We start from the raw sequence: 25,622 nt of genomic DNA on the forward strand, positions 1-25,622 counted from the left end.
CATCCCATCCCATCCCATCCCATCCCATCCCATCCCATCCCATCCCACTGTCCTTGTTTGGTAGCACAGAGCCACTGTCACTCAGCAGTGTGAATTTTTGTGTTACTGACACAACCTGTCCCTGTTGATCTGGAGATCATTTCCAATTGTTATCTAGTAAGATAAAGCAAACTAAGGACATGCTGCTTGATCACCAAGCTGATCTGTAAGTGAATTCTGATGCATTGGGTCACTGAAGTATATGGTGAAGATGAATGAACAGAGAGGGCTTCTGTGCAAAGGCCTCCTGATACAGATCATGGAGCCTGCTTGTAGCACAGACTTTGGGAGTGCAGACACAGGGAGCACAGGGCAGGGCATGCTGCTGAGCAGAGAACTCACAGGAACCAGTCCACAGCGATGATCAGCGTAATGTCTTCAGTTGGCAGCCCCACCGACGTCAGCACTATGACCATGGTCACCAGCCCTGCCTGGGGAATGCCTGCAGCACCAATGCTGGCTGCCGTGGCAGTGATGCTGGAGGGAAAGCAAAGCACATCTCTCAGCAGAAGGAAGAATACAGGCAGTCACATTTGCAGAAGCATCAGGAAGAGGCTCAGCACATTTTCTACAAACCATCTTGGCAGCCTTTCTGCCCCGTCACAGAGAAGGAAAGTGACACGTGGGGCATCAGATTGAGCCCGGCACGTCCTGCCAGCACCAGCCACAGCAGAGTGCACACAGCAGCTCTGTCCAAGGGTTGGCCCCAAATTGGGAATGCAATAAGGTCTCAGGGGGGTCTCGAAGACATGGCACTCAAGCCCTATTAGCTTCCATTCCTGAAAGTTTCCCCTTCCTTTCCATTCAGAGGAACCTAAAGCTCAGGCAAGCCAACAAAACAGGCTTACCCAAGGGCTGGCTATGGGATCCCTCCCAAATTCCCTAGACCTTTCAAAAGTCACCTTATTGTGATGATCTGCCCAAAGTCGAGTTCGTAGTTGTTGACTTGTGCAATGAAGATGGCAGCGAGGGCCTCGTACAGAGCGGTGCCATCCATGTTAATGGTAGCTCCCACGGGCAGAACAAACCTCGTGATGCGCCTGTCCACGCCGTTGTTTTCTTCCAGGCACCTGAAGGTGATGGGCAGAGTCGCTGAGCTAAAAGGGATTTAGAAAATACCACAAATCAGGTATGTGTTGGCTGTGCCAGGGGGACCAAACTGCTGCCTGGGTTGTCACCTTACCCACCTGTTTCTCACCCTGCCATGTGAGCCAGAGGCCAGATGCTGCTAGGAGAAAGAACAGTCTAAGCAAGGGTTCCTCAGTATGGTGCACGCTGCATTGCCCGCTCAGACACAGCTTTCCTCAGGGGGGTGGGCAGGGGCTGTGTGGTGCTGGTGTAACACCAAAAGAAGAGGATTTGGGGGATTCTGGGTGCACAGAATGGAGCCTCAAGACCAAAACTTCTTTTCCAGCTCTTAAAAAACTCGTGTCCTTTCCCCTCCCCAACTCAGTACATAAGAAAAGAATACGTGAGGGTATCTTTTGTGTTTCAGCATGAAAATGCATGTAGGAGAAACTGATGCAACAGCACCCCACAATCCACTGCTTTGGTGTGTGAGTGAGGACACTCCTGGCAGTTTGACACCAGCTGGACACAAGGCAAAAAAGAAGTGTGCAAATGTTTGTGAGCATATATATGTGGAGGTGTGAGCACGGGAAATAATGCTGGGATTCAGTGGGGATTGATTTGTGTCCTGAGCTGAGTGTTTCAGGGCTGCAAGCACAGTCACCACCATGTTTGTGAGGACTGCTGGTTGTGAGCCGATGGGTAGAGAGGAGCCCACTATGAGGTCTCCTGGGCAGGGAACTGGGAATCTTTCTGCTCTGAAATGAGTTGTCTGGACCAATGCAAAATGCTGTTAGTGCCTGAAATGGTGAGACCTGAGAGCTGCACTGAGGGCAATCAAAGCACTGAGCAGCAGCCCCGGAATATCCACACCACCTCCAACCTCACTTCTCCCCGAGGCGATGCAGCCACTGTACCTTGAGGAGGTGCCCAGGGCTGTGATGAGGGCCTGCAGAAGCCCTGCAATGAATACCCAGGGGTTCCTGTGGGTGACGATGAAGTAGAGCAGCGGCAGGATGCAGAGGGCGTGAATGAGGAGCCCGACGATGACGGTGAGGGTGTACATCCCCAGCTGGCCCCCCATCACCGCCAGGTCATCCATCTCCAGGATTTTGCCAGCAATTAGAAACATGATCCCAACTGGGGCGTACCTGTGGATGAAACACACGGACAGTGCTCAGAACTGATATCCCATCTCCACACCTGCTTCAGTGCATGCTTTCTGGGCACATCTCCATAAGCCAGCACACCAGGAGCCTGCTGGTTGGTGGGCTGTACTGCTGGTTTCTTTTCTGGCAATGTGGAGAGATCTCCGAGTCAAAAACCAGCTGAGTGCACAGCTTGGGCACTGGTAGAGGCTTCTTCCTCCTTCCAGGTTCCTATCTCTCTCCTCAACACTGCTTGTGGCATTGCTGGGGGTTATAAGGAGCCCTCACGGTCCCTTCCTTTCCTAGCAGAGCTTGGGCTGAGGGGATCTTTTTCACTGAGAGGCACAGTTACAGAAATAAGAAGGAAATGGGAGTAAAAGCAAGTGTCCTGTGTGCCTAGCAATATGCCTTGTTATCTTTAGAGGTTCTCGTGCAGGGAAGAGGAGCATACAGAGCACCCACAGCTGGTGTGCTGAGGACTGGGAAAACAATCTGTGAAGGCAGTGGTTTATGTGCAACCTCTTTTTGAGGCATGCTGCTACCCTTCCCATTTCTTCTAGCTTTTTCTCCCAGCAGTGCATCTCATGAGCAGCAGAGGCTCCATGGGAAGGAAGCCATAACACAGGCAAGGGAATTATCATGGGCACTGAACTAAACAAATAATTGGACCGAAGGAAATCCCAGCTCCGTGGCCACCCCTCTCAGGGGTTGGCCTCTTACAGCTCAGGAGCTCACATGCAACTCATGCACAAAGCTCAGAGGTCCACATGCCAAACTCCAACTTAGCCTGGGAGGTTTGGAAAAGTTTCAGGAAAGGATTTCACAAATATTTCATTTCCTCTGACCTTTTTCTTGGAAGACATTCTTGGCTGCAGGTTGTGACCAGATCTCCCCAGGACAAAGCAGCTCCTGGGAGATGCTCTGCAGGCTGTGGCTCCAGGAAGGCGTGCTGGGGGGACAGTCCTGCCTCCTGCACCAGCAGTGTTTTGGTGAGGCAGGGGATGTCTTCAAACATTACCTAATGTATTTGCACAGGCCATTTCCTGAGCATAACCAACGTCCAACCCATCAGCATTCTGCCTTTTGAGGTAGTTGAAGGTAGCTTCAAATGGTCTCTGAGAATAAAGAGTGTGCAGGTCCTCTTCTTCCACTCTGCTCTCCCTTCCTTTGCCCTTGAGCAACTCTTATCTCCCCTCAGGAAAGCAAGGCCCCAGATTCTGGCTCATCCATGGAGGAAAAGATGCCAGAGGGGCTGGGGCTCCCAGGCAGTGCATGGCTCTGCTGTGAGCTCAAGGTTGCTCTTGCCCCGTATCTCTGTGTGAGGCCATATCCTGTGCCTAGGATGTTTCTCTGCAATACAAGACTGCCACTGGGACACCAGGGAAAGAAAGCTGGAGTGACTGAGAATGGGGGAGAAGATGTGGAGCTGACAGATCCTTCCCTGTCAGGCATTTCCACATGTTCTGCCAGTCCCATATCTCTCCGACAGCAAGCTCCCGTTCAGAGCTTGAGCCACAGACAGGTAAGGAGCTTAACATAACAAGATTTGGTAAAATCCTGCTTACTAAGAAGACTTTTTGCAGCAATGCCTTCCTTGTCTGGACCGTGTAGTGCAGGCATAAGAAGCAACAAGGAGCTGAGATCTGGAGGAGGTGGGATCTGGGAGACCTCCAGCTGAAAGGCAGCAACTTGGAGTTGATCCTGTCAACCCAGCTCAGCTTTCAGAGCCAAGGCATGAGAGTGCTGCCCCAAGGGGCAGAAAACTGGCAGTAGTGACTGTGATTCAGCTAGCTCGGGCTCCTGGAACACAGCTGGAAGGAAAGCTTTCTGTGGGAAAGCCTCATGCCCTACGCCTGCTGGTAAGGCTAAGAGATCTTCCACTTCAGCTTTCTGGTCTTCCAAGGATGTTTCCAGCAGCCTCGGGGAAAGCAAGTCCTGGTGTACCTGATATTTCTAAGGTGGAAACAAAACAAACAAACAAAGAACAACAGGAAATGAAATGTGAACAAATATCCCATCCGGACTTTTCCCTCCAGCCTGATGGAGAGCTGGAGGAGAGCTGTGCCCATCTACTTTTCCTATGCACGTCATCCTTAAAGCTACTCCATTTCTCATCAGGTCAGCGGAAACTGCACCTGCAGACCTCCTGCTCCAACCGGCCGTGCTCCTCACCAGATGATAATGGCCACCAGCCTCATGATGGCTTCGTTGAGGCAGTTAAAGAACTCCCGCAGGGCCCGTCCCTTCTGCTTCATGCTGCCGATCACCAAACCGAAGCACATGGAGAACACTACCAGCCCCAGCGCGTTCACCCCATTGGCCGAGCCCGGGATGGGAATGACTTCTTCAAAGCTCAGCACCTCGGAGATGGTCCCGAGGGCCTGCGTGACATTCTCCAGGATGCCGGTGGAGTTCTCAGGCGCAGGGAGCTGAGTGGTTGCCACGCTTGCTGTGAGATTGCTGCTGTGAAGGACGGTTCTGGTGAAGACTCGGGTGCTGTACTGCGTCTTGTACTGAAATGACAGAGACTTCAGGTGACTCCAGGCCCTCGCTCAGGAGCTCAGGACAACATGCCGGGCTGTCAAATCTCTGCCCAAAGGACAGAGAGAACTGCAAGCTCTCACTGACCTCAGTGGGACACTTGCCATGCTTGCTCTCGAACTCCCAGTTTTAATGCTTTGGCTGAGAAGTTCACAGAGCCTAAGGTCAAAAGAGAGCACTGGAGCATCTAGAGAACTGCATCCAGATGCCACCTCCTGACTCGTGTATGGCCAAAACATCCTTTTTTTTTTTTTTAATGTCAATTTCAAAAGACAGAGTTCCATTCTGTCCTAAATAGTTTGTTTTAATGTTGAAATCTGCATAAAATTCTCCATTTGAACTCTTGCTTTCATTTTAAGTCACTGTTACCTTTAAGTCCATATCTACTCTTTGGTCTTAAGAATTGTTCTCTCCTTTGGATGTGTCTATAATCTTGCAAGTCAAATGCTCTGTCTTTACTCGATGGACTAAAGTTGTTCACTTATATCTAATACTTTATCAGTTCTTCTCTGCACTGCAGTTATCTCCTGTACCTTCTAATTTTTACAACTCTAAAAAGGAGATTATTTAATCCACATGCAACATTTCTCTTTCCAGTGAGAGATACCAACATTTTCTTTGGTAATCCAGGACTGACACAGGACCATTTAACTGCAGGATAAAGGCTCATGGTCACTTGCTTGGGGAATGCTACAATACAGACTAACGACTAGAATGCCTCCTCGAGTGCTTGGAATTAGGGAAGCATGAAGGGAAGCATAAAAGAAATCCCTGTAATCACCCTTAGTTGAATTAGTCTGGAATATATTCTACTGCACAGTGCACAAAGGGAGGCCGTAGGACGGGTGGGATCTCATACCTGTTTGAAGCAGGCTTCTACCAGGTTGGGTGGGAACATGTTCCTGCAGATAAAACAAGGAGAGAGTTATTGTCCTGTCTGACTTCCCAGCAAATGTGGGCTTCATGGCCAAGGCCTCTGTCTGAAAGCAATATTGTTTGTCACAACAGCCACAACGCCAGCCTATGAGCAGATTGGCCCTTTCTGTCTGGCTGAAGATCTGGAACTGATCTGGATCTAGGTGACTCTTCTACACATGCATACAAAATCCTAAAAAGTCGAAGCAGGGTGAGCAGTGAAGTAAATTGCAGGTATGCCTCAAAAACGATGCTTTCCATCTTTGTGGCTTATTAAGCACAGGGCCCTCAGGAGGTTCACCTTGAACCGTTGCAAACGCTACATTTGGCTCCGGCTCTGTCGAGCCAAGCCTTGAAGACTCCCAGGGACAGAGATCTCCCACATCTCTGCTAAGCTGCCCTAGGGCTGCACCACAGCCCTGGGCGAAAAGACACCCTAACGTACCACTGTCCCCCCCAAGCCAATATTTCTGGTTTGCACATTTTGTCAAGATTTCTGCCATCTCAGAGAGGAGTTTGGCTCTGTCACCTTTGTAGCTGTGCTGAAGTAGCTGTTTGCTGCTATTAGATCGTCCCTTGGCCCCCACGTCGAAGCAGGTCAGATCCCTCAGCCTACCCTCACAAAGCATGAAGTTCAATTTGAATGGTTTCTTTCTTGACTCCATCCTATCATTCTCAGCTGAACCCAGAGCATCCAGCAGCCAGCCTCATTTCTTCTGGGTGTCTTCTGACTGGTTTCCCATTCTGCAAAGTCAGTGCTTAGACATCATGACCAGTCACTTGGTTCCTGGATGGTAGCACTGGCTGGAGATTTTCACTGGGACATGGGTTCATTGCAAAAGCATCATCAGAACTAACTGGATCTTGAAAAAGTACCATATTGCCATGTTCTCAGCCTCATCTCTACAGCACTCATCTGATCTCTGTTATCCTGAAACCTCAGAAACGAAGCTTCATGTCACAGTTGGCTGCAGAAGGTCATGGCAAGGGGGGGTCAGACAATATATTGGGTATCATTTCTTCAACTTGCTGGATACTTGGGGCAGTCTTTGTTAGATGGATCTCTGAAGTGCACATGGTCATTGCTAATCCTGCTTCCCACATTTCCATTACAGCTATTTTTCAATCTGACTGTTCTCCAATCCCTTCAGATTATTTTGTGTAAACACTGTACTGTGGGGTGCCCCTTTTCTTCCCAACCAGGAGAGACTCTTAAGTAAAACGAGCAATGAATGAATGAAACAATGTCAGAAATAACACATCTCTGAACAATGGAGAAGTGACACTGGATCCTTGTGCACTCGTCAGGTCTCAGTCCATCTCTTAGTTTGACAGCCTTTGGATTAAGCTGATCTTGTCAAAGCCACACGTTGACTCCCAGCAGAAGGGCAGGACTCCAGGGCTGCAGACCAAGCATTGCATGTCAGCGTGACAAAGCTGGGTAACCACCTTGCAGTCCTCCAAGCCTGGCTTCAAATGTAGTCAAACCAAGAAGTGTTGGCCCAACCTCACTGTTAAATACTGATTTTGATCACCATTATTCTAAGTCATAGAAATTACTGAAAAATGACTGCTGGTGGCCTCATTCAATGCTGGATTTCTTCAGGCTGTTCAGCAGAGCTTTGAGTTTCTTCAAGGAGAGAGATTCCTCCATCTCCTTGGCTCCCAGCACCCAGTCTGCGCTAGCTGTGGGTACAGCTTATTCCCTGTGCTCAATCAGAATTTTGCTTGTTCCAGCTTGCTCTTGCCCTTTCCCTGTATACCTCTCAGAAAAATCTGGTTCCATATTCTCTTCAGCTCCTCTCCAGGCAGCAGAAGACTGTAAATATATCACCTCCAATTTTTCCCAGGCTAAAAAATCCCCATTCCCCCAAACATGGGACAAAGGCTGCAGCTCTGCAGGAAGGTGATAGGCCTCCCCTGACTGAGCTAAAAGTAGCACGTTGAGAAAGACTCAGCAAAGACCTCTTTCCCTGACAGTATAAACCTAAAGCTGTGGCATTTCAAAGGGATGTTCAGAGGAGGAGTCTGCTCTCACTGACATGGACTGACATGCGGCCAACTGGTCCACCTACCTCACCAAGTCCATGAAGGCATCTGTGGTCTGAACCTGCTCAATTCTGCCTTCTCGGTGAAGCTTGTCCTTAGATCCTTTGCCTGGGTGGATGATGATCACCATGAGGATGCCAATGAAGACTGCTATAATTGTGGTCACCATGTAGTAGACCACAGCCCGCATACCCATCTTCCCTGAGGCTCTGCCATCCAGAGAGGCCATTCCTGGGGAGTCAGGCAGACAGACAAGGTGAGCAAATCTGATATCTCAGAGGAAGTTTCGAAGCACGCAGGGGGCAGGGATGGGAGCTGAGTCTCTAGGAAGTACAAGGGGCAGACTTTGGAGCTCCAGGATGATGTAGATATGGGGGGAAGTTGCTTAAGCTTATGAAGATGCAGAACATTTATAAATCTTAGGCTGAATTTGGGAACATAGCAACTTCCTCCTAAAGCTCTCAGAAGGGAAATAATGCCGCCACAGGACAACGGGTCTTTCATTCCCTACTGGTGGGATGTTTCACGGAATGGATTGCATTGCAGCCCCTTCTGCCCTCTGAAGGGTCGGCTGGCTGGTCTGTCTTCTACCAGGACCTGGATGAGGCTGGTGCTCCACCTGAGAATCAACTCTGACTCTTGGATTGGCACAAATTAACCTCATTTAGGCTAGTGGAAATCTGAATCACACTTGGACAACAAACTTTGACATCCAAGGTTAATCTGAATGAAATCACAAAGTCATAGTTGAAGTTCGGCTTGGAAGGGGCCTCTGGAAATCATTTTGTCCAACCCCCCTGCACAAGTAGGGATACGTGGAACAGATAAACCCTTCTTAATGCTCAACTGTTGGGCATTGGAAGCACTACACTGTGCCCTCCCCAGCCTTCTGAGAAAGCACAAAGCCTTCTGCTTCTCTTCACCACTATTGAACCAGCTGGGGTATGAGTGTAAACCACGGTCATTATAGCTGTAGGTTCAGGCTTGTCATTACTAGCCCTGCTTATCCGAGCACCTGCAGGCAGAGCACAAAGGGAACTCCAACAACAGCCAGCACCAGACTTTGCTGAGTATTGCCTTGGCTGAAAGCACCAGAAAGCTCTTCTCACCTGTAATCAAGCTAGAGACAATGAGAGGAAGAACCAGCATCTGGAGCATGCGCATCAGCAGCTCTCCTGGGAAGGAGAAGTACTTGATCTGGCGGTAGGTCAGCTGGTAGGGCCTGAGGGAAAAGGCCAGGATGATTCCTGTGGGTCAACAAGGGATGAAAATGGACACGGGTCATAGTGAGCTGGTGGCCTGCCCTCACTCCATCCTACAGCGTGGCTTCCCTCTTCCTCTTCTCCCTTCCGCTCCTGCCCTCCCCAGAGTGTAATGCCCTTTCTTTTCTGCAATGCTGCGTTCTAGCTTTCTCTGCCTGCTCTCTCCCCTCTACGTGTGTACATGCATGGCAGCCTTGTGCTGAACCGCCACCTCCTGCTGCTCCGCTGGGCTGCTCCCTGCGAGACCATTACCACCAAAGAGCTCACTCTTATGAGAGCAGCGACAGACACAGGGCCCCTTCAGCTCCATCTCCCCAGCCAAACCACTCCAATAAAACAAAACCATTACCGGATAAGCAGACTTTCCCCCACGCTTACACCCGGAGCCCAACGCTGCCCCATACCGAGCAAAACCGCGGCGATGGTGAAGAGGACAAAGGCGTTTCTGCGGAAGAAGCTCTTGGCGCTGTCAGCAGTGATGCTGCTCATCCTCTTCTTGGCCCGCGCCGCCCGCTTCTGCACGGCCTGCCGCAGGCGCTGCACCCGGCCCTCGGCGTGGAGCCGCTTGGCTGTGTCCTCGTTGAGGAACAGGCTGTTGACGTGGCTCTGCTCGCTCATGGTCGGCCCCTGCACGCTGCTCTGCCTGCCCTGGCTGGGGAGGAGCACGGGAGGGAAAGGAGCTGAAAATGACTCTTGTTCCCAAGGGTTTGCGAAGAAAATATAAGACTGGATGGATACAGGAACCCAAGGGGCACTTTGGCACTTCAGCAGCTGCCGGGAGACCTTTCTTCAGTGCTGCAATGCAAATGACAGCCTCTCCATTTGCAATCCTGAATTTAAGTCAAAGAAACCCCCAGGCACCGAGATCCTATTCCTCATGAAGTGCACACCGCCTCTGCTTTGGACCAAACAAATGCCTACCATGAGATCGAGGCATTAAACAGCCAATGCTTCATGGTGCGACTTGATTTATTTGGACTCCTTTTTTTTTTTTTTTAATTTTAATGATTAAATAGATCTTTCCATCTTTATCTGAGTTGCTACCAAGAAGCAGATTTTTAAATATATGTAAGAATTGAGAGATGCAGGAGATGCATCGATGCTTTAGAAAGTCCCTTCAGACATCTCTTTGCTTCCCTAAAATCCAGCCACCTCTAGAAAGAAGGCTTTAAGCATCCAGCCTTTGGCCACACAAGAATGTTTGTGCCTTCATGGTACATTAAGAAATGGTCCCTGTGCCCCAGAAGGCCTTTCACACATCTCGTGTCCTCCTGTCTGACCTTACTAGCATCACCTCTCACACCTCACCCATTGCTGTCACAAACTCCCTGAACAATCCCTTCCCTGAGCCAAGGAGGATCACATGTATCTGCGGTATTTCCAGCAGCCTGTCCCAGAGCTTACTGCCCTCATGGTGAGAAATGTGTCTGCTGGAGGGATGCAGTCTGACTTCCTGCAAACAAACTCCTGCAAAGTGAATTGACAAATAAAGGGTCAGATCCTCTGAGGCTTTTTTGCTCCCAAACTGCTTGCTCCTCACCGAGCACCCAGCACACCTCGGGAAGGCAAAGGGCACTTTGTATGCAGTGCTCCATTTCTCAGTGAATGGAATCTGCTGTCACCTCCACGGCTTGCTTGGTGCAAAGCAGGTTTCCCATTTGCCACAGCGACCTGAGGAGACCTGCACTGATCGAGGAGAATGCAGACTGAGCTCTCCTCCAGACCTCACCTTCCTTAGACCACATCACAGCAATGACAAGGGTTCCCACACAGGGAAGGTGGGAGCAGCACCCACGCATGCAGAGGGACTCACCTGCTTTGTTCTCCAGATGTCTCCCCATCCACACGTACCAGGAAAGAAGTATTTTCATGCAAAGAAAACAAAATCTCTATTTTGATGCAGGAAAGTTCAGGATGAATCACTAGGATGCCATGCTGCACCATATGCTCAGCAGCCTTGTCAGAGCAATGCTCATGGCACAGAAGAGCTCACCAGGACCCGCTCTGTGATGTCCCCACCCTCTCGCTGTCTAGCTGCCTTTCTCCATCTGTACATTTTGCAATCCAGCAGCCCTCTCTACAGCACATTCCCACTGCATCGCCAGCCTGAAATTGTGTAAATATTCTCTATTGCATCAGCTGGAAGTCCTCCAGCTGCTGCGGTAAGTTGTCAAAACACACTTCTTGCAGACAAGCAGTCTGCAATGGCATGGATTTTCCTTCCCAGAAGGAAAAAGGTAGCTTTGCTTTCTTGGTGAAGGCTTTCCTAATCATGACTGCTTCTTCAGCCTCTGCTCTGCCAGAACTGAGATATTCAAGAGAGCAGCTCTGGAGGTAACTTCAAGGATAGATGAGGAAGCACAGGATATTTTGTAAGAAAGCCCAGTGTTGCAAAACTAATGCCTGGTTCCTGGCAATGAGGTTTGTCATAACCAGTGGAATGTTGGCCATTTTAAGGCCAGCAGTCAGAAGATGGTGAAAGTAAAAAATGGGGAAGGAAGACATTTATCATTTTGTTCAAAGACCAAAGCTGCTATCCAATAGTCAACATGGGTTCATCAAGGGAAAGTCCTGCCTCAGTGATCTGATCTTCCGGGGTAAGGTCATGGTGCATGAAGGGAAGGTGATGGATGTGACCATTCTGGGTTTCAGTAGGGTTTTTGGTGCCATCCCTCACAGCATCCTTCTGGACAAATTGACCAGCTGTGAGTTGGACAGTTCACGCTATGCTTGGTGATGAACTGGAGCACTGGTAGAGCTCCAGTGGTCATAGTGCATGGGGTTACAGCTGGTGGCAGACGGTCAATAGTGATGTTCTCCAGGGCTCAGCTCTGTATTCACCACTCCTATCAATTATCTGGATGCGGGAGAGAAGTGCACGCTAAGCAGTTTTCCCCATTGTGCTAAACTGGGAGGCGCAGGGACAAGAAGCCTTGGATATATTGGAGCACAGAGAGATTAGCAATGACTTGAAGATCAACAAAGGAAATGGTTGGGTTCTGCACTTGGGATGAGCAATGCCAGACATGGGTACAGTCTGGGAGACAAGAAACTGGAGAGCAGCTCAGCAGAAAGGGGTCTGGAGGTGCTGGTGATGCACGCTCAACTTAGTATGCCCGGGCAGCCAGGGGCAAACCACATTTTGGGGTGCATTGAACTGGATGGACTCAAAGAGCCACAGTGAATGAAGTTCAATCCAGTTGTCAGTTGGCCACCAGCAGCCTTTCTCAGTGCTCAGCACTAAGGCTGGTTTCTTAAAATACTTTTATGCCTGAGAGGAGGTTGCAGCAAGGAGGGCATCAGTCTTTTCTTGGATGACAAGGGAAAGAATATGAGAAAAAAGCCTGAAGTTGCACCAGGGGAGGTTTAGGGTGGACATTAGGAAGATTTACTTAATGGAGAAGGCGGTCAGTTGTTGGAACAGCCTGAACAGGGAAATGGTGGAGTCCTCCTCCCTGGAGGTACTGAAGAGATGTGTGCATGTGGCACTAAGGGACAAAGGCACTAACTCACACTTTGTGGGGAGAACAGCACAAACGAGAACTCCTCTGAAGTGCCTCTGCATGAATGGGCACAGCACCGCAGGATCAAGAGTAGAAAGTAGAGATCCATGTAAAGCAATAGGGCTGCACTCTTGCTGGGCTCACAGGGATGTGGCGGAGAGGTGGGGAGCTGGAATTCAGGATCCCTGTGCAGATGGAACAAGGCAACTAACAGCACGGTGTGCATCGATGGACCAGACGCTAATAAGTGCCCGGTGATCAGAAGAGATGTGATGGACACAGATTGAAATACAAGAATTCATGCATAAGACAACACTTTTTCACTGTAAGAGTGGTTCAGCACTGAGCAGGCTGCCCAGAAAGGTTGTGAGATCTCTGTCCTTAGAGATGTTGAAAACTGAAAGGACGTGTCCTGAGCAATGGTGCTGAGAAACCAGTTCTGGTTGATGCTGCTTTGAGCAGAGATGCTCACAAGATGATCTCCAGAGGTCCATGCCAACCTCAGCCATTCTGCGGTCCCTCCATCTCATCATCATCGACTCAGAATCATTCAGGTTGGGAATGACTCTAAGATCCTCTAATCCGAGTATCAGCCCGTCTTCACCATGCCCCCCACACCATGTCACTCGTGCCACATCTACCCTTTCTTTGAGCTCCTCCGGGGACGGTGGCACACTGTGTGACAAGGCTCAGCAGGATTGTCCCCAGCAGTGTCCTGGAGCAGGTCTCTATGCATAATTGGCACAGAACTAGACCTGGTTCCTCACTCCTCTTCTCTCACCCTCTAAACCCTGCTCAGCACTCTTAAACCAGTCTGAAACATAAACCAGAAAATGCTGCTTCATTGAAATGACTGAGTGGGGACCCCAGAGGTGTCTCAGCAGGAATGGGTGCTATCAGTTTAGTGGGTCCTCTGTGAGATGTTCCTCGAGGCCAAGCAAGCTTCTGACCACCACTGGGACATGGCACTGCAGGGCACTCCTGCCATAGTGACTGGCTTGGGGATGGTAAAAGCAAAGCTGAAGTTCTGTCATCTTGGGACAAAATTCACTGTCACCACTTGGGACAAATGGACACGAGAGAAAGATCCAAATGTTGATACTCATATTGTTGTCCCCCTGCTGCTAACGCTGATGTACAATAATACAGAAGGGTTAATCTAATTAGCCAGTTTTACTCCTGGGACAGGCAGAAGTCAGCCAAATTAGAACTGCCCACAGTAAAGTTTCTCTCCAATTTTTTGGCCTCCAGGGGCCTGGGAACAGGGGCAGCGCAGTCGCAGAGCAGCCAGTTTGACATGGCACGTGCTGCTGCACTGCTGCTTGGGGCACACTCAGGAAACCCTGTGTAAAGAGGTGGCACTGGAAAAGCAGAGTCAGTGCCCTGCTCAACACAGGCTGCCCTGGGCTCCCTCTGCTATCACAACTCTTTTCTTTTTATTTCATCACTGAAAGCCAGCCAGAAACCGTGAAATAATCAGCATTTTGGAGCCCACTGTTTCTCTCGTCTCCAAGGAAACTCTGCTATCGTGTTTAATGTCAACAGCAGTAGGATTTTCAGGGAGGAAAGTCTCCCTGGGGAGTAGTAGGGAAGCACACCGGCAGGGAGAGGAGGGAAGGGGAATCTCTGCAGGAGGAGAGGGGCTGGGAAGGGGTTTGGCACAAGAACTAGTATTTCACAGGGGCTGCCTGGCTGCCCCCTCCTGTCCCACTCCCCCAGCAGTGGCTCAGCGCCTGCTGTCAGCAGCACTGAATCCAGCCTCTGTGCCATTATTGTTTTTTTGCCCCCAGTGCTGAGAGGGACAGGACAGAGATGACTCATGGGCCATGGGCTGGAGTCACCCTCATCCCTACGCCAGTTGGAGCCTTAGCAGCCCAGCCCCTTGCTTGTCCTTAGAAGGGCTGCACACGCTGAAGGCAATGACACCAAAGTGCCTACGCCGAAGGCTTCCATTCGCCAGCCCAATTGGGGTGGGCTCAGCTATTGCTGAGTTGCTATAGCAGCCCCTGGCAAGGCTTTGCACTCGGGAAGCGCTGGGGTTTGCCCATGTTCATCTCCCAGCTTCTTTCCAGCCAACCCGTCCCTCTACAACAGGCACTGCAGGAGAGCAGATCTGCCCAGGCCCACCCATGGGTGCCGGGGACCAGCTGTCAGGGCGAGGGGACCAAAGGGGATGTCATAGGGCAGGAATTCCATCCCTGCTGAGCACAGTGACAGTGGTGACCAATTGCAGTTTGGGGCCCTAAATCCAATCTTGGGAAGACAAGTGCTTTTCTTCCTATAGCCAATGTCATGCTGGCTCTCTTCACCCGCCCACCGTTATGGCACCCTGTCCCAAACACAGCCCCACTTCCAAAGCATTCCCATGTGGGCAGTACCCTCTCCTAACGTGGGGTGTGGGGGTCCCTGTTGCCCCCCACACCCGTGCCCAAGGCAATCTCCATCCACCCTCTTGCCCCTATCCTGTCACCGGACCGGGCATCGCTCTGATTCATGCATTCAGATTTCCCAACAAAACTGCTCACCTGGAACAAGTGTCAGTGGTCAGGCAGAAGGACAGTGGGTCTTTTTCTTCTCAGGGGATTATTCTGAGTTGTTTTGTTCCTTGATTCTTGAAGCTCAAAGGCAGGGTGTAGGATTTTCTCCTTTGAAAGGCACAGCGTTAGCAGAGAGCTCTGAGCAATGCCTCCTGAGAGAGGAAAGGAAGACTGTAATATGCTCAGGATACATGGAGCAGGGGTGGGGGAGTGGCATGGAGGAGGAGACTGAAGAAATCTTTGAGGATTGCAGGAGACCAGAGGACAGAAGCACCTGTCAGCGTGATGTTGCACACAGTCCATACTGGGTTGAACGCTATCACTGCACTTTCTTCTCCCTCCTCACACAAGAAAGTTAGCAGAAATGGAGAGCAGGGCAAGCTGTTCACCAAGAACCAACTCTCATCTCCATCCCCATCTCCTGCTGCCTAGGTGGGGTGGCTGTGTGCAGGAACAGCAGGATCTGCATCCCTCTGAGCAGGCAGATCCTCAGCCCCATCCGTGTAAGCAGGACCTCTGAGATCCAGACAAACCGACGTGGTTTGTCCACAGCAGCCCAAGGGGATGGACATGTGCCTGTGCCTCAGCCAAGTAGCTGCAGTTTCCTGGTGGTGGGTTAGGCAAGTCCCAAGGCAGAGCACATTCACTGAGTGTGCAAAGGAAATGTGTTAGCGACACGGACTGTCAGAGAGCCAAACTCTGCTTTCAAGGAAGGAGGCACTGCCTTTGTTCACTGATCTGTGAAATGTCCGTTCCTGCCGTGCTTCCTTTCAGTAGCAGTCCTGCATCTCAATATTTACATTAATGCACAGCTCAGGTTGTAAGCATCATGCAGCCAGGTGAGGCAGAGTGAAAAAATGAGTTCCCAAATACACGCCCCAGTGCCAAGGTTACAGCAGCACCTCTGTGCCCATTCCTACCAGACACACAGGTCATCACACGGAGGTGTGCACCCCCCTGCTCCAGCTGACCCCAGAGCAGGGGCTTCGCTGTGCACCCAGCTCCAGTGCAGAGCCGCAGCAATGCACTGTGTCTGCAGCCAGAACTTGCTCCAGAGCATGACTCCTCCAGCAAGGGGCAGATCAAAGCCTCAGTGTCAGCTCATGGCGCTGAAATGCCCCTGAGCCCTCCGTCCCCATCAGATTCCCTGGGAAGGGAAGAGCTCTCCTCAGCCTCGGGTCACAGCTCCCAGCACACACAGGCTTTCCTGCAGCAGCAGGCAGACGTTCACTCGCAGGGTGCCCACGTGGGGCTTTTCTGGATGGGCCATTTGGAGCTGCAGGCCTGACTAGCTCTATCCCTTCCTCTATCTGCCAAATCAGCACGGACACAGGCCATTGCTGCATCAGGAGGCAAGGACACACCGCCTGCACCAGGCAAATTGCTGCACATGACTCAGTGGCTCATCTGTAAATGGAGGAAACAGGCACAGGTTTTCCTACCAAAGGCTGCACAAGCTCAATGAAGTCTCAGCTCATGTGAGCATCAGCTGGACTGGAAAACCAAGCCCCGTGCGCTGCAAAGTGTCAGCCACCCTTTCAACAAAGCATGTATTGGAATGTGAGTTGATTTTTTTCCAAAATGCCTCTGGTTATGTGGCACAGGCTCCAGCAGCAGAGCGTTCAGGAGAGTGTTCAGAGCTCAGCCACCTCCAGCCAGCAGCTGTCCCCATAGGATTGCACCTGATCTTGCTGTTAGCTGCCTGCTGCAGGCCTGGGTGATTGGCTGCAGTCACAAAAGTGCTCCTCACATGCACAGTGCATTTCTGGCACTACCCAGAGAGGGGCAGAGCTGCCCTGCACATGGCCAGCTCAGCAGGTGCACAAAATGGTTGATTAATGGTGGTTAATTGTCTGTTTCCACCTTCCCTGTCTGCAGCTCAGCTTGGCTCATAGAATCTGTACTAATTCCTACCCAGTTCCTTAGACCCCATTTGATATCACTGTGCTTTCTTTAGCCACGAACACATGATGGTGAGTGCCTTAGAACTTCTCTTTCACCAAATTCATCCACATTTCATATTGACTTTGACCTGGGCAACTCCCAGGCACTTCAAATTATAAAACAGGACAAATGCAGCAACCTGACGCTGCACGGGACTGCTTTCCCAAATCATCTCCCTTCGAGTTCCTTCATAAAGGGCCTTTCAAAAAGATTTGTGCTTATCTTGTAAGTAGACTGAAAGTGTCCCATAGGTGCAGGGCAGCTTGTTTTGCACCCTCTTGAAGCATGCCCTCAGCCTGTGCCTCTGCTCAGCTTGAAGAGACCTCAGTCGTAAAAGAGTGAGGATCTGGGCAAAGGACTCTTGAAGTAAAGTCTGCACGGGGGCTTCTGGTCATCTAACAGAGAGATATTCAGGCGCAGTGGAACAGCTGCAGTGCTGGGTCGGAAAGCATCCAGCAGAAACCTCTGCCCAGATGTTCGCTACCTACCAGTCAGCATTTATCACTTCGGCCTTCTGACAGCACTCAGTTTCTCCCAGCTGCTGAGAAGAACCACTAGGAAGCATGCTGCCATGAATCTCAAGTGCAAAAACCCAGGTGTTAATATTCCCCTTGCTAATTGCCACAGGGAAAGATGTGATTTTCTGATACGTTAAGCAATCCCTCAAATCTTCCTCTGCTGGATTTTGCAATTCTGTGGTCTGGTTCTCCTTGTTACAGTAACCTTAATTTGGGGGTTGGGATTAATTTTATATCTTGTGCTGCTGGCTTGGCCCAGGGAGCAGAGTCCAATTATGCAGCCATGACCTTCATTCCAAGTTAGCAGAGTTTCTGCAAATGAATCTCCTTTGTGTTAAGCAGAGCTGCTCAAATAATGGCATTTCCTTCCTATGGGAAAAGCCAATATTTCGACATTTATTTTTGCCCTATTTTGAAACAAAAAGCCAAAATTTAAACTCTTGCAACACATGAAGTGCAGAAAAGTCCTAGCAGAAAGTTAATGCTTTGTTTGGAATCAGACCCACGCAAATCTGCTCCCACTTGACCTGTAACATTGCTTCTCTATCAGATTTTTACCGTGCAAAATACCTAGAAATGGCAGCTCCCATGAAAATCTCACCCAAATCCCCCCACCAATAGGGGGGAAGAGATGCAAGGAGTCATTTAAATTCTCTTCTCTGCCCAAACCCACCTCTGACTCTCCCTTTCAGCCCTTTGCTTTCTCCTCAGCAATACAAATTGTCTAGCAGTTCTGCCTTACGTATTTGAAAGAGGATTTATTCAGGTTTCATGTCACAGACAAGCTCTTCCTAAGGATCTTTGTTTCATTTCCCTTACGGTGTTTTTACACTGAACTCTACTCTACTTAATGTCTTGCCCATTAATTGGGAATGGGCTTTGTGCAATGCAGACACGGTTCTCATGTGCACGTGGCACTGCTTATTGAGAACCGTTTCTCTATTTCTTCTCTTCCATAAGCAGATTGCACTTACACTTCCCTCCTTCCACCACCCTATGCCTGGCTGTACTTCATGCTGCACAGCTTCTCCAGCTCTCATGCCTTCTGGTCACATCCTATTCGCCAGCAGACATCAGCTGCCTCATTGTGCATTAGCACAGAGCTTGCATTTGTTGTTAGGATGGCTTGAAGAAGCTGCTCCCAATCCCCAGCCTCCCTGCCCACACAGCTGGGTGCTGATGGGGCAGCCAGAGCAGCTTGGAAGAAGAAAATCTCACCCAATTTTCAAATAAGAGTTGGGCGCTAAGGAAATGGGTTATTAGGTTGGCAGCAACTGCTCTGGGATGGTCTCTGGCTTGAGGGGTGTGAGTGGGTCCCTGGCACCTGGGAAGTCACGGGGTGGAAGATTTAATTAATATGGGGAATAGCATCCCATAGGACGGCCACGAGGTAGGAAGACCAAAACTGAACAGCTGTTGGGCTGAGAGGAATCTGCCGAGCTGCATGCAGCATGCACCATACTGTCTGACTGCAACTGCTGTGCAGCCAAGCGATGCAAAAACAGTGAGCAATATTTCTTGGCAGTCCAGAGAACGTAGTGGGTACAACTGTTACTTCCATGTGTGGTTTGTTTCTGAGGATGAGACACTGTGAAGCAGCACAGCCACATGCTCTCCTATACCATGCTCCACATTAACATCCGAAAATGCCTCATTACATCAGGGGAATGGCTTACCTGGCTTTCCATCAACATTACATTACACCCTACATGACTGAGCTGTACAAGCTGGAGAGCATCAAAAAACCTTACTAATATTTCACGTGGCTTGTTCCAGTGCTACCGTGGGTTAAGTCTGCTTTCTCTGAGCTGGGAAAACAGGGTGGCAATACTTCTGCTGCTCTGATGATATATTTGTCCAAATTTAACTCGGCCCATTTTCTCTGGTATTCTCCACATGGCATTAGCACTGGCATTATGCTCTTCTCCATCAGTTCCCAACTCTGTGTATGTGTATATTACAAGGACAAAAGGGACCATTTGTGATCATTTAGTCTGACCTCCTTTTTTAGGACAGGAATAGCCCTGTGTTAATTAATTTTCTTTTAAGTAGAATATACTATTTAGAAATATTTCTGAACCTGCATTACTCTTTCCTGGTGGTGATGAATTCACCACAATTCCAGGCAAATTATATAAGCCTGGGTCTACCTGACCCTTGAATGTATGTATGATAATTTGGAAGAAGCAGCCAGCTGCTGCTCTAGATAAGCTGAGCAGAACTTAATATTAATACTAACACACCACGGGGCTGTAGCATACCTTAGTGAATGTGATGTGGAAACACCTGTGCATACAGCACTTGCAGGCTCAGTGTGGATGGTCCTGCAGCAGACAAGACAGTTAGCAGCTCTGAGTTTCTTCCAGATCCCCACCTCAAACAGTTGCTTCCCTTAGCACACATTAATGGCTTCCCTGTCTTCTATTCCCAAGTGAGATCTTTGACTGCAAACCCAAGTGCTACTTTTATTGACTTCTGATTTTGCAATTTGCTTTTCCTTAGAGATCCATCCAATTATTTACCAGCTAACTTTCTTGAAGGAGAATAATTCAAAATCACAGGATTTCTCAGAGAAAACAGCTGTGTAGGAAGTCCACAGCCTTGGCTTTCCTTCACTGAATTGCAGAATCCTCTAAAACCAGCTGCTCGTAGCCACTCCTGACGGACTTCATAATTTGTTCTCACCAATTCTTTCTAGGAAAATCATGTTCTTCTTCAGAGACTTTTTTCACTTTTTTTCATCCTTTTGTCACGTTTCTTTGACTCCTAATGTTGACAAAAACACATTTTTGCCTTGGTGTAGAATGTTGCTCTAAAGCCCAATACTTTGAAGAACTCCAGGTGCAAGCAGAGTCTTCCCTTCACAGAGATCTCCAGAACTTGTGTTCCAGGGAAAATTCTGCCCCACACAGAGCTACAGAAGGCTTGGTGCCTGCCACGTGGCTTTGGTGCCTGCCAACCATGGGGGCTCAAGGCCTGCCGTGTGGGTCTGGGTGCTGCTGTGTGGGTTTGGGGCCAGCATGCGGGGCTGGGTCCTGCTGCAGGACTTTGGAGCCTGTGTCTCCCTAAACACCCAGGAAGAACCCAGCTGTACATGCAGCACTGGGTCGTGATTCAGGAGGCCTGCGTGTGCACTCAGGGTGCTGTGGGCAGGACGCACCTGCCAGCCTGCAGCATGGCAACAAGGGAGCGATCACACGATATGAGGTGCCTCCTTCCTTAACCCAGCATCCTCACCGAGTTCCCAGCTTTCTTCCTCTCCTCTGTTGCAGACCTTAAAGCAGACGGGTGAGGCGGTGGCCAGAGGCCGTCAGACTCGGCTCAGGCAGGCACACGAAGCCCATACAGCAGCATGGAGAATCTTGGAGTGGTGTTGGCTGCACACTGTCAACAGAGCAACTCAAACTGTCTCACAGCTCATTACAGAAACTGAGCTAGAGGGAAGGCACGTTCGCAGCTTATCAGGCCACCTCCTCTGTGAGCTCTCTGATCTACTTTTCCAGTGATTGTTCCTGACCTAGGAGAAGCCCCTGAGAAATCTCACAGTTTGTAGCCTGAAGCTAAACGGGCATCAGCAAGCGGCGACGGTGGGGAGCCGGGAGCGTGGCACACGCAGTCTGACTAACCAGCTGGAAAATTCCACTCTGTTGGCCATGGCAGAGCACACGCAGGCACTTAGGAAGCAAGCCTTGCTGGCGCTGTGATTATCTGCTCGCTGGGCTGCTGCTCTGCTTGGCTGCCATGTCACATTTAGCAGGACACCCGCGCTATCCGTTCAGCCCTCTTAGCACCACGATAAGGAGTAGCGATGGAGCAGCGTCCTGCTTCCTTTGCTCTGTTTCACTGTATTTTTTTTAGCACTGCTGACAGTCAGTACAGGGCGACATGATGGGTGAAGCTCTGGAACAGGGCTGCCAGCAGAACCTGCTTCTCCTGTGGCTCTGGCCAGGCAGTGCACAAGAAACAAGTTTGTGTGATGTTTTCACTACTGGCACCTCTGCTATGTGATCGGCCCCAGACATCGCTGCCCCAGACCAACCTGAAATCTGCTAACTTGTGTGAAGTTGGTAAAATGATGTACAGTGGAGTTTTCTTACTTCTGACCATCTATCAAGACTAAAGTAATCCCAGCACATATATTTAGCCTTACATTGTTGAAGGAATACTGACAGGCTGAGGATCTGAAAGCTTTCAAGCGCTACCAGCCCCAATCTCTCTCTCTTTGCCTGTCTCGCACACCTTTTCCCTGTTTCCTCTTTAATGCTTGCCCTTTCCCTCCCATCCACACGCTCTTACCTTCTGGATTTGCAGCTGTGCTCACTGTAGGTATGTTTCATCCCCTGTTAGGAAGTGAGAAACGCCTGCAAGTGCCTGGTGGAAAGCCTCGTGTTACAATGTCACTTAGGTCACACATACACCCATTAGAGCCACTGGGAATAAATCCCACAGGAATTAGGCAGCTGTAAATCCTGGAAACTATGCTCCACGCTTTGAATGTACTTTTGCTGAGCTCCTTTAAATACTACATGCTAAAGGAGTACAGAGGGCATCTCAGAAACCTACACATTTCAACAGCAAATCAAGGAACAAACATTATTCAGACTTTTAATGTCACATCCCTAAAAAAGCATCTCACTTGCTAATAACCACAAGGCACCCAGCTGCGTGTGATCACTGGATGCACGAGGAGGTGCAGGGCAAATCTCCACAACTACCCAAGAAACAGTCGTGCAGCCTGCAGCAATCCGCTGCTCCTGGCACTGACAAGGGCAGTGAGGTGCAGTCAGGAAACGCTCTCTGAAGGATTTTCCTTCTGTACTGAATAACAAGACTATTTACTAATGCTTCCATTCTACTGTATGCTTCCCCTTAGGCAGGTTTTTAGATGCATGTCTAAGTTTTATCTACACATTTGAAACACTGCCTCAAAAATGAGTTGATGGAGGAGGTCTGTTACCACTTTCCAGGTCAGCTATTTTAAAATAAGGTATCAGAAGAGGGACAGACATTTGAAGAAGGGAAGTTCGCTCACTCTAACCAACATTTCCAGGCATCTAGCACATAACTTAATTCTCAAGTTCTGGTTAAAGTGCGCATCTTGCAGAGCTATTGCAGAAAATGTGAAAGATGGAACTAAAGTGAGTGAAGTGACAGTCAGTGTCCTGCCTTTGCTTATATGAAACCAAAAATGAAAGCTACTTCTTGAAAAGTGCAGGTGTGTGAGCTTCTCACAAAGCCTGAATGTGCACAAATTCAGTAAGAAGAGCAAACTGTATTGCAGACATCCCATCATCACCCACTGCTGTGAGAACGGGAAATAGCACAAAATCTACGAACCCCAGGAAGAAGAATAAGTATTTCCCAGTACTTGCAAGTCTTAGCACCTTTAACGCTTCCCCTGGACAGGAGTCCTCTCCAAGTTTGGAATCTCCTGTATGGATAACATAACACCTTCACGCAAAATCAGTCAGCAAACCGTGCATTACCTTCACAGGGCCCTCACTGCATCTTCATGCAAAACACCAGCTGGAGTGAAGCATCGGGACGGCAGCAGGGCGCCCAGCGTTGTCCGGAGGCCAACTTCTGCCTGCCGAGACTGAACAACAGCATTTGCAAACCTCCAGCTGCAGAGAAAAGCCAGGCACCAAGGTGAGAGGGAAATAAATCCTTTGGAGAGGAGCAGTTATCCACCAGCCCCACACAGCATCACATCTGACTTGCTTCTTTTTCCTTCTCGTGACTTTGACTCTTGCTGGCCTCCAAGAGCGAGGCCACGCTGCTGCCCTCCCAGCTGGGCTGGAAGCCAGTGTGAGTGCAACCTCCAGTGTACTGCAGATATCTGCCAGGCTGCACAGACAGCGGTGTGGGAAGAGCACGATTTGTGCCCCAATCCCTCACTGTGGGCAGATGTTGGGCAAGGGCTGCAGAGGGCAGCAGGAGCTGCTGAAGTGATGGAGCCAGGAGGCTTGAACTCAGTTTTTGCAATGCAGAGAGCTGAGGGAGACAGCTTGTCCTGGAGAGAAAAGTGACTGCAAGTGGTACTAATGTTGTCTGACATTAATTATGAACCATGTGCAAACTTAGAACAAAGGATAACCTTCTCAGAGCACACAGCCATACACAGGGCTCCCTGGTAAATGCCAGATGAGCTCCTTCCTGAGCCCTGAACACCCCAGCCTTGACCTGCAGCAGCAGAATGAACAGTGCTGTCGCCACTCTCCCTGCCATGCCTGCTGGCCAGAGCTGCTGAGCTGCAGGGCTGTGCTCTGCACGGAGCTGCATGGGGCCTGCAAGCACCCTGCTGGGAATGCACTCCCACAGTGCTCAGCCAGTGCTTGCTGTGTGGTTCACACGCAGCCTACATGCCAATGCATGGGGCTGTTGCCCACACTTGTTTCAAGATATCAACCACTGCATGTGTTTTGGTGATTCTATGGAATTGCAGGGGCACCTCAGCTCTGAGGAGGAAGTTGTGCAAGAGGTAAACAGAGCATAAGAGTTTGGAATGCTTTTGTGTGATTTTGCAACACACTGGGCTAGCTGCAGCCCATCTGCAAAGCCCTGTGTTAAGTGAGAAACTGGGACCTCAGGTGTGCTTTTGTGCAATGCAGTCTTCAAGAGCTTCATCAGGTAGTAAAGAAGCAAGCAGAGAAAGGCTTAAGAGATAAAGATAACTCAAGTATGGCTCGAACTCAGCTAAACTGGAAACCTCAAATGAGAAATACCAACGCTTAATTACATGGCAGTTAGGCACAGGCTTTCAGTTCTCATTTTCTTTTCAGCTGTAATTGCTTAAATCTCCCTTAATATCTGAACAGAAAGAAGCATCTCATGCTCATGTTTTGTGCAGACAGTCCAGTGTGGTGTGGAGTGCATGCAGACTCCTCACCCTGAAAGTGCTGGTCTTCCACAGCACTGCTGCAGTTCTCCAGAAGTCCCGGTGTGATCGCAATAAGCAGGAGGTGATTTTTTTGGCTCCTCAGGAATTCAGTCTCTCCAGAAGAGCTTAAGGCATTGGCTTGACGTAGTCAAGTGCCATCAGGAGTCATTAAAGAGAAACAATATTAATTTCAATCAAATGCTGAATAAAATTATGCAGCTGGGTGTTGAAGACATGTTCACACTGGTTATCTTTAAGGACAACAATTTTTAGCTCTGGGTGAAAGCTTACGAGGGAACCTGCCACAGTTACATGGCTCTGTGTCATTTGCAGCCCTCCCAGCTCCATCAGCAGCCCATCTCCGACATGTGAAGCAACATCTATACACATACACATATTTCTTGGGCATTGCCTCCTGTGATCTTGTTGCAGGAAGGTACCACTTAGAATGAAACCTGGAATTCACACGAGAGATTTTCCACTAAAACATTCTAAATGCACAAAATTGTCATGGTAAATTCATCACAGCTGATAACCTTGTCATTCAGAACAAACAGTGATTACCAGGCACATCAGCATCACACCGCAAACCTTTTATTCCCCCATCATATGCACTACAGTGTATGTCTGTAGCTTTTGTTTCTAATTTAATAATTGGTTGTGATGGCATTTTAAAGCGGTAGGTCATGAAGCCAAGACAGGCCTCGATTCTACTGCAGGCAAAAATGTTCCAGGCTGCCAGGAAATCCTTAAAAAAATAACAGCTGTATAGAAGACAGAGAAGAGACTAAAGGTAATGTTTGTTTGCAAACGTATCTGAAAGCTCTTCTGTTCAATCATTTCCCTCCCCACCCGTGCACTGCATGCCTCCAGATTCGGGTCTTTCTTTTGGGATCTAGTGCAGCACTCTGCAGCACTCCAACCCTGGTGGGCTGAAATCCCACGATCTGATGCTACATAGCAGGCCTCTGAGGTAGGCATTCAGAGATGCCAGAGAGAGAGGCAAGAATGTGGTGATTCGGGACATTACATGGGCACAGTCACTAGCAGGGGAATTTCTGAGTAAGAGATGCTGTGAAACGAAATGCCTGCTTCCCCACCTAGTGGTTATGTTCAGAAGGATGAGGGCTGCTGTAAAAATCCACTGGTCGAAAGACTGGGGCTGTATGCATTCAGCTTTGGGATTCAGACCCACAGACGTGGTGGTACCCATTTGTG

The 25,622-nt window shown here is 49.5% G+C and overlaps 1 protein-coding gene across 9 annotated transcripts in view; it reads right to left on the bottom strand.

The window, feature by feature from the left end:
* LOC122188462 (excitatory amino acid transporter 4-like) overlaps nucleotides 1–23,422 on the bottom strand; it is a 30,278-nt gene extending 6,856 nt beyond the window's left edge. For 4 of the 9 annotated variants that reach the window (XR_006181578.1, XR_006181577.1, XM_042886794.1 and 1 more), the window contains exons 1-9: nucleotides 10,836–15,042; nucleotides 9,427–9,674; nucleotides 8,870–9,007; nucleotides 7,787–7,991; nucleotides 5,656–5,698; nucleotides 4,428–4,768; nucleotides 2,025–2,258; nucleotides 942–1,136; nucleotides 382–516 (exon numbers count right to left, since the gene is read on the bottom strand). Coding sequence is in view for 3 of the 9 variants with exons in the window: in XM_042886794.1 (XP_042742728.1) it covers nucleotides 382–516; nucleotides 942–1,136; nucleotides 2,025–2,258; nucleotides 4,428–4,768; nucleotides 5,656–5,698; nucleotides 7,787–7,991; nucleotides 8,870–9,007; nucleotides 9,427–9,674; nucleotides 10,836–10,966 (1,670 nt within the window). In the remaining 6 variants the exon portion in view is untranslated. The other 5 variants (XR_006181582.1, XR_006181579.1, XR_006181581.1 and 2 more) reach the window with 5 other exon arrangements.
* Nucleotides 23,423–25,622: the final 2,200 nt, after the last annotated feature.

This window comes from Lagopus leucura, unplaced genomic scaffold, assembly GCF_019238085.1.
Source record: "Lagopus leucura isolate 7727_CA_CO unplaced genomic scaffold, USGS_WTPT01 Super-Scaffold_100064, whole genome shotgun sequence".
NCBI lineage: Eukaryota > Metazoa > Chordata > Aves > Galliformes > Phasianidae > Lagopus > Lagopus leucura.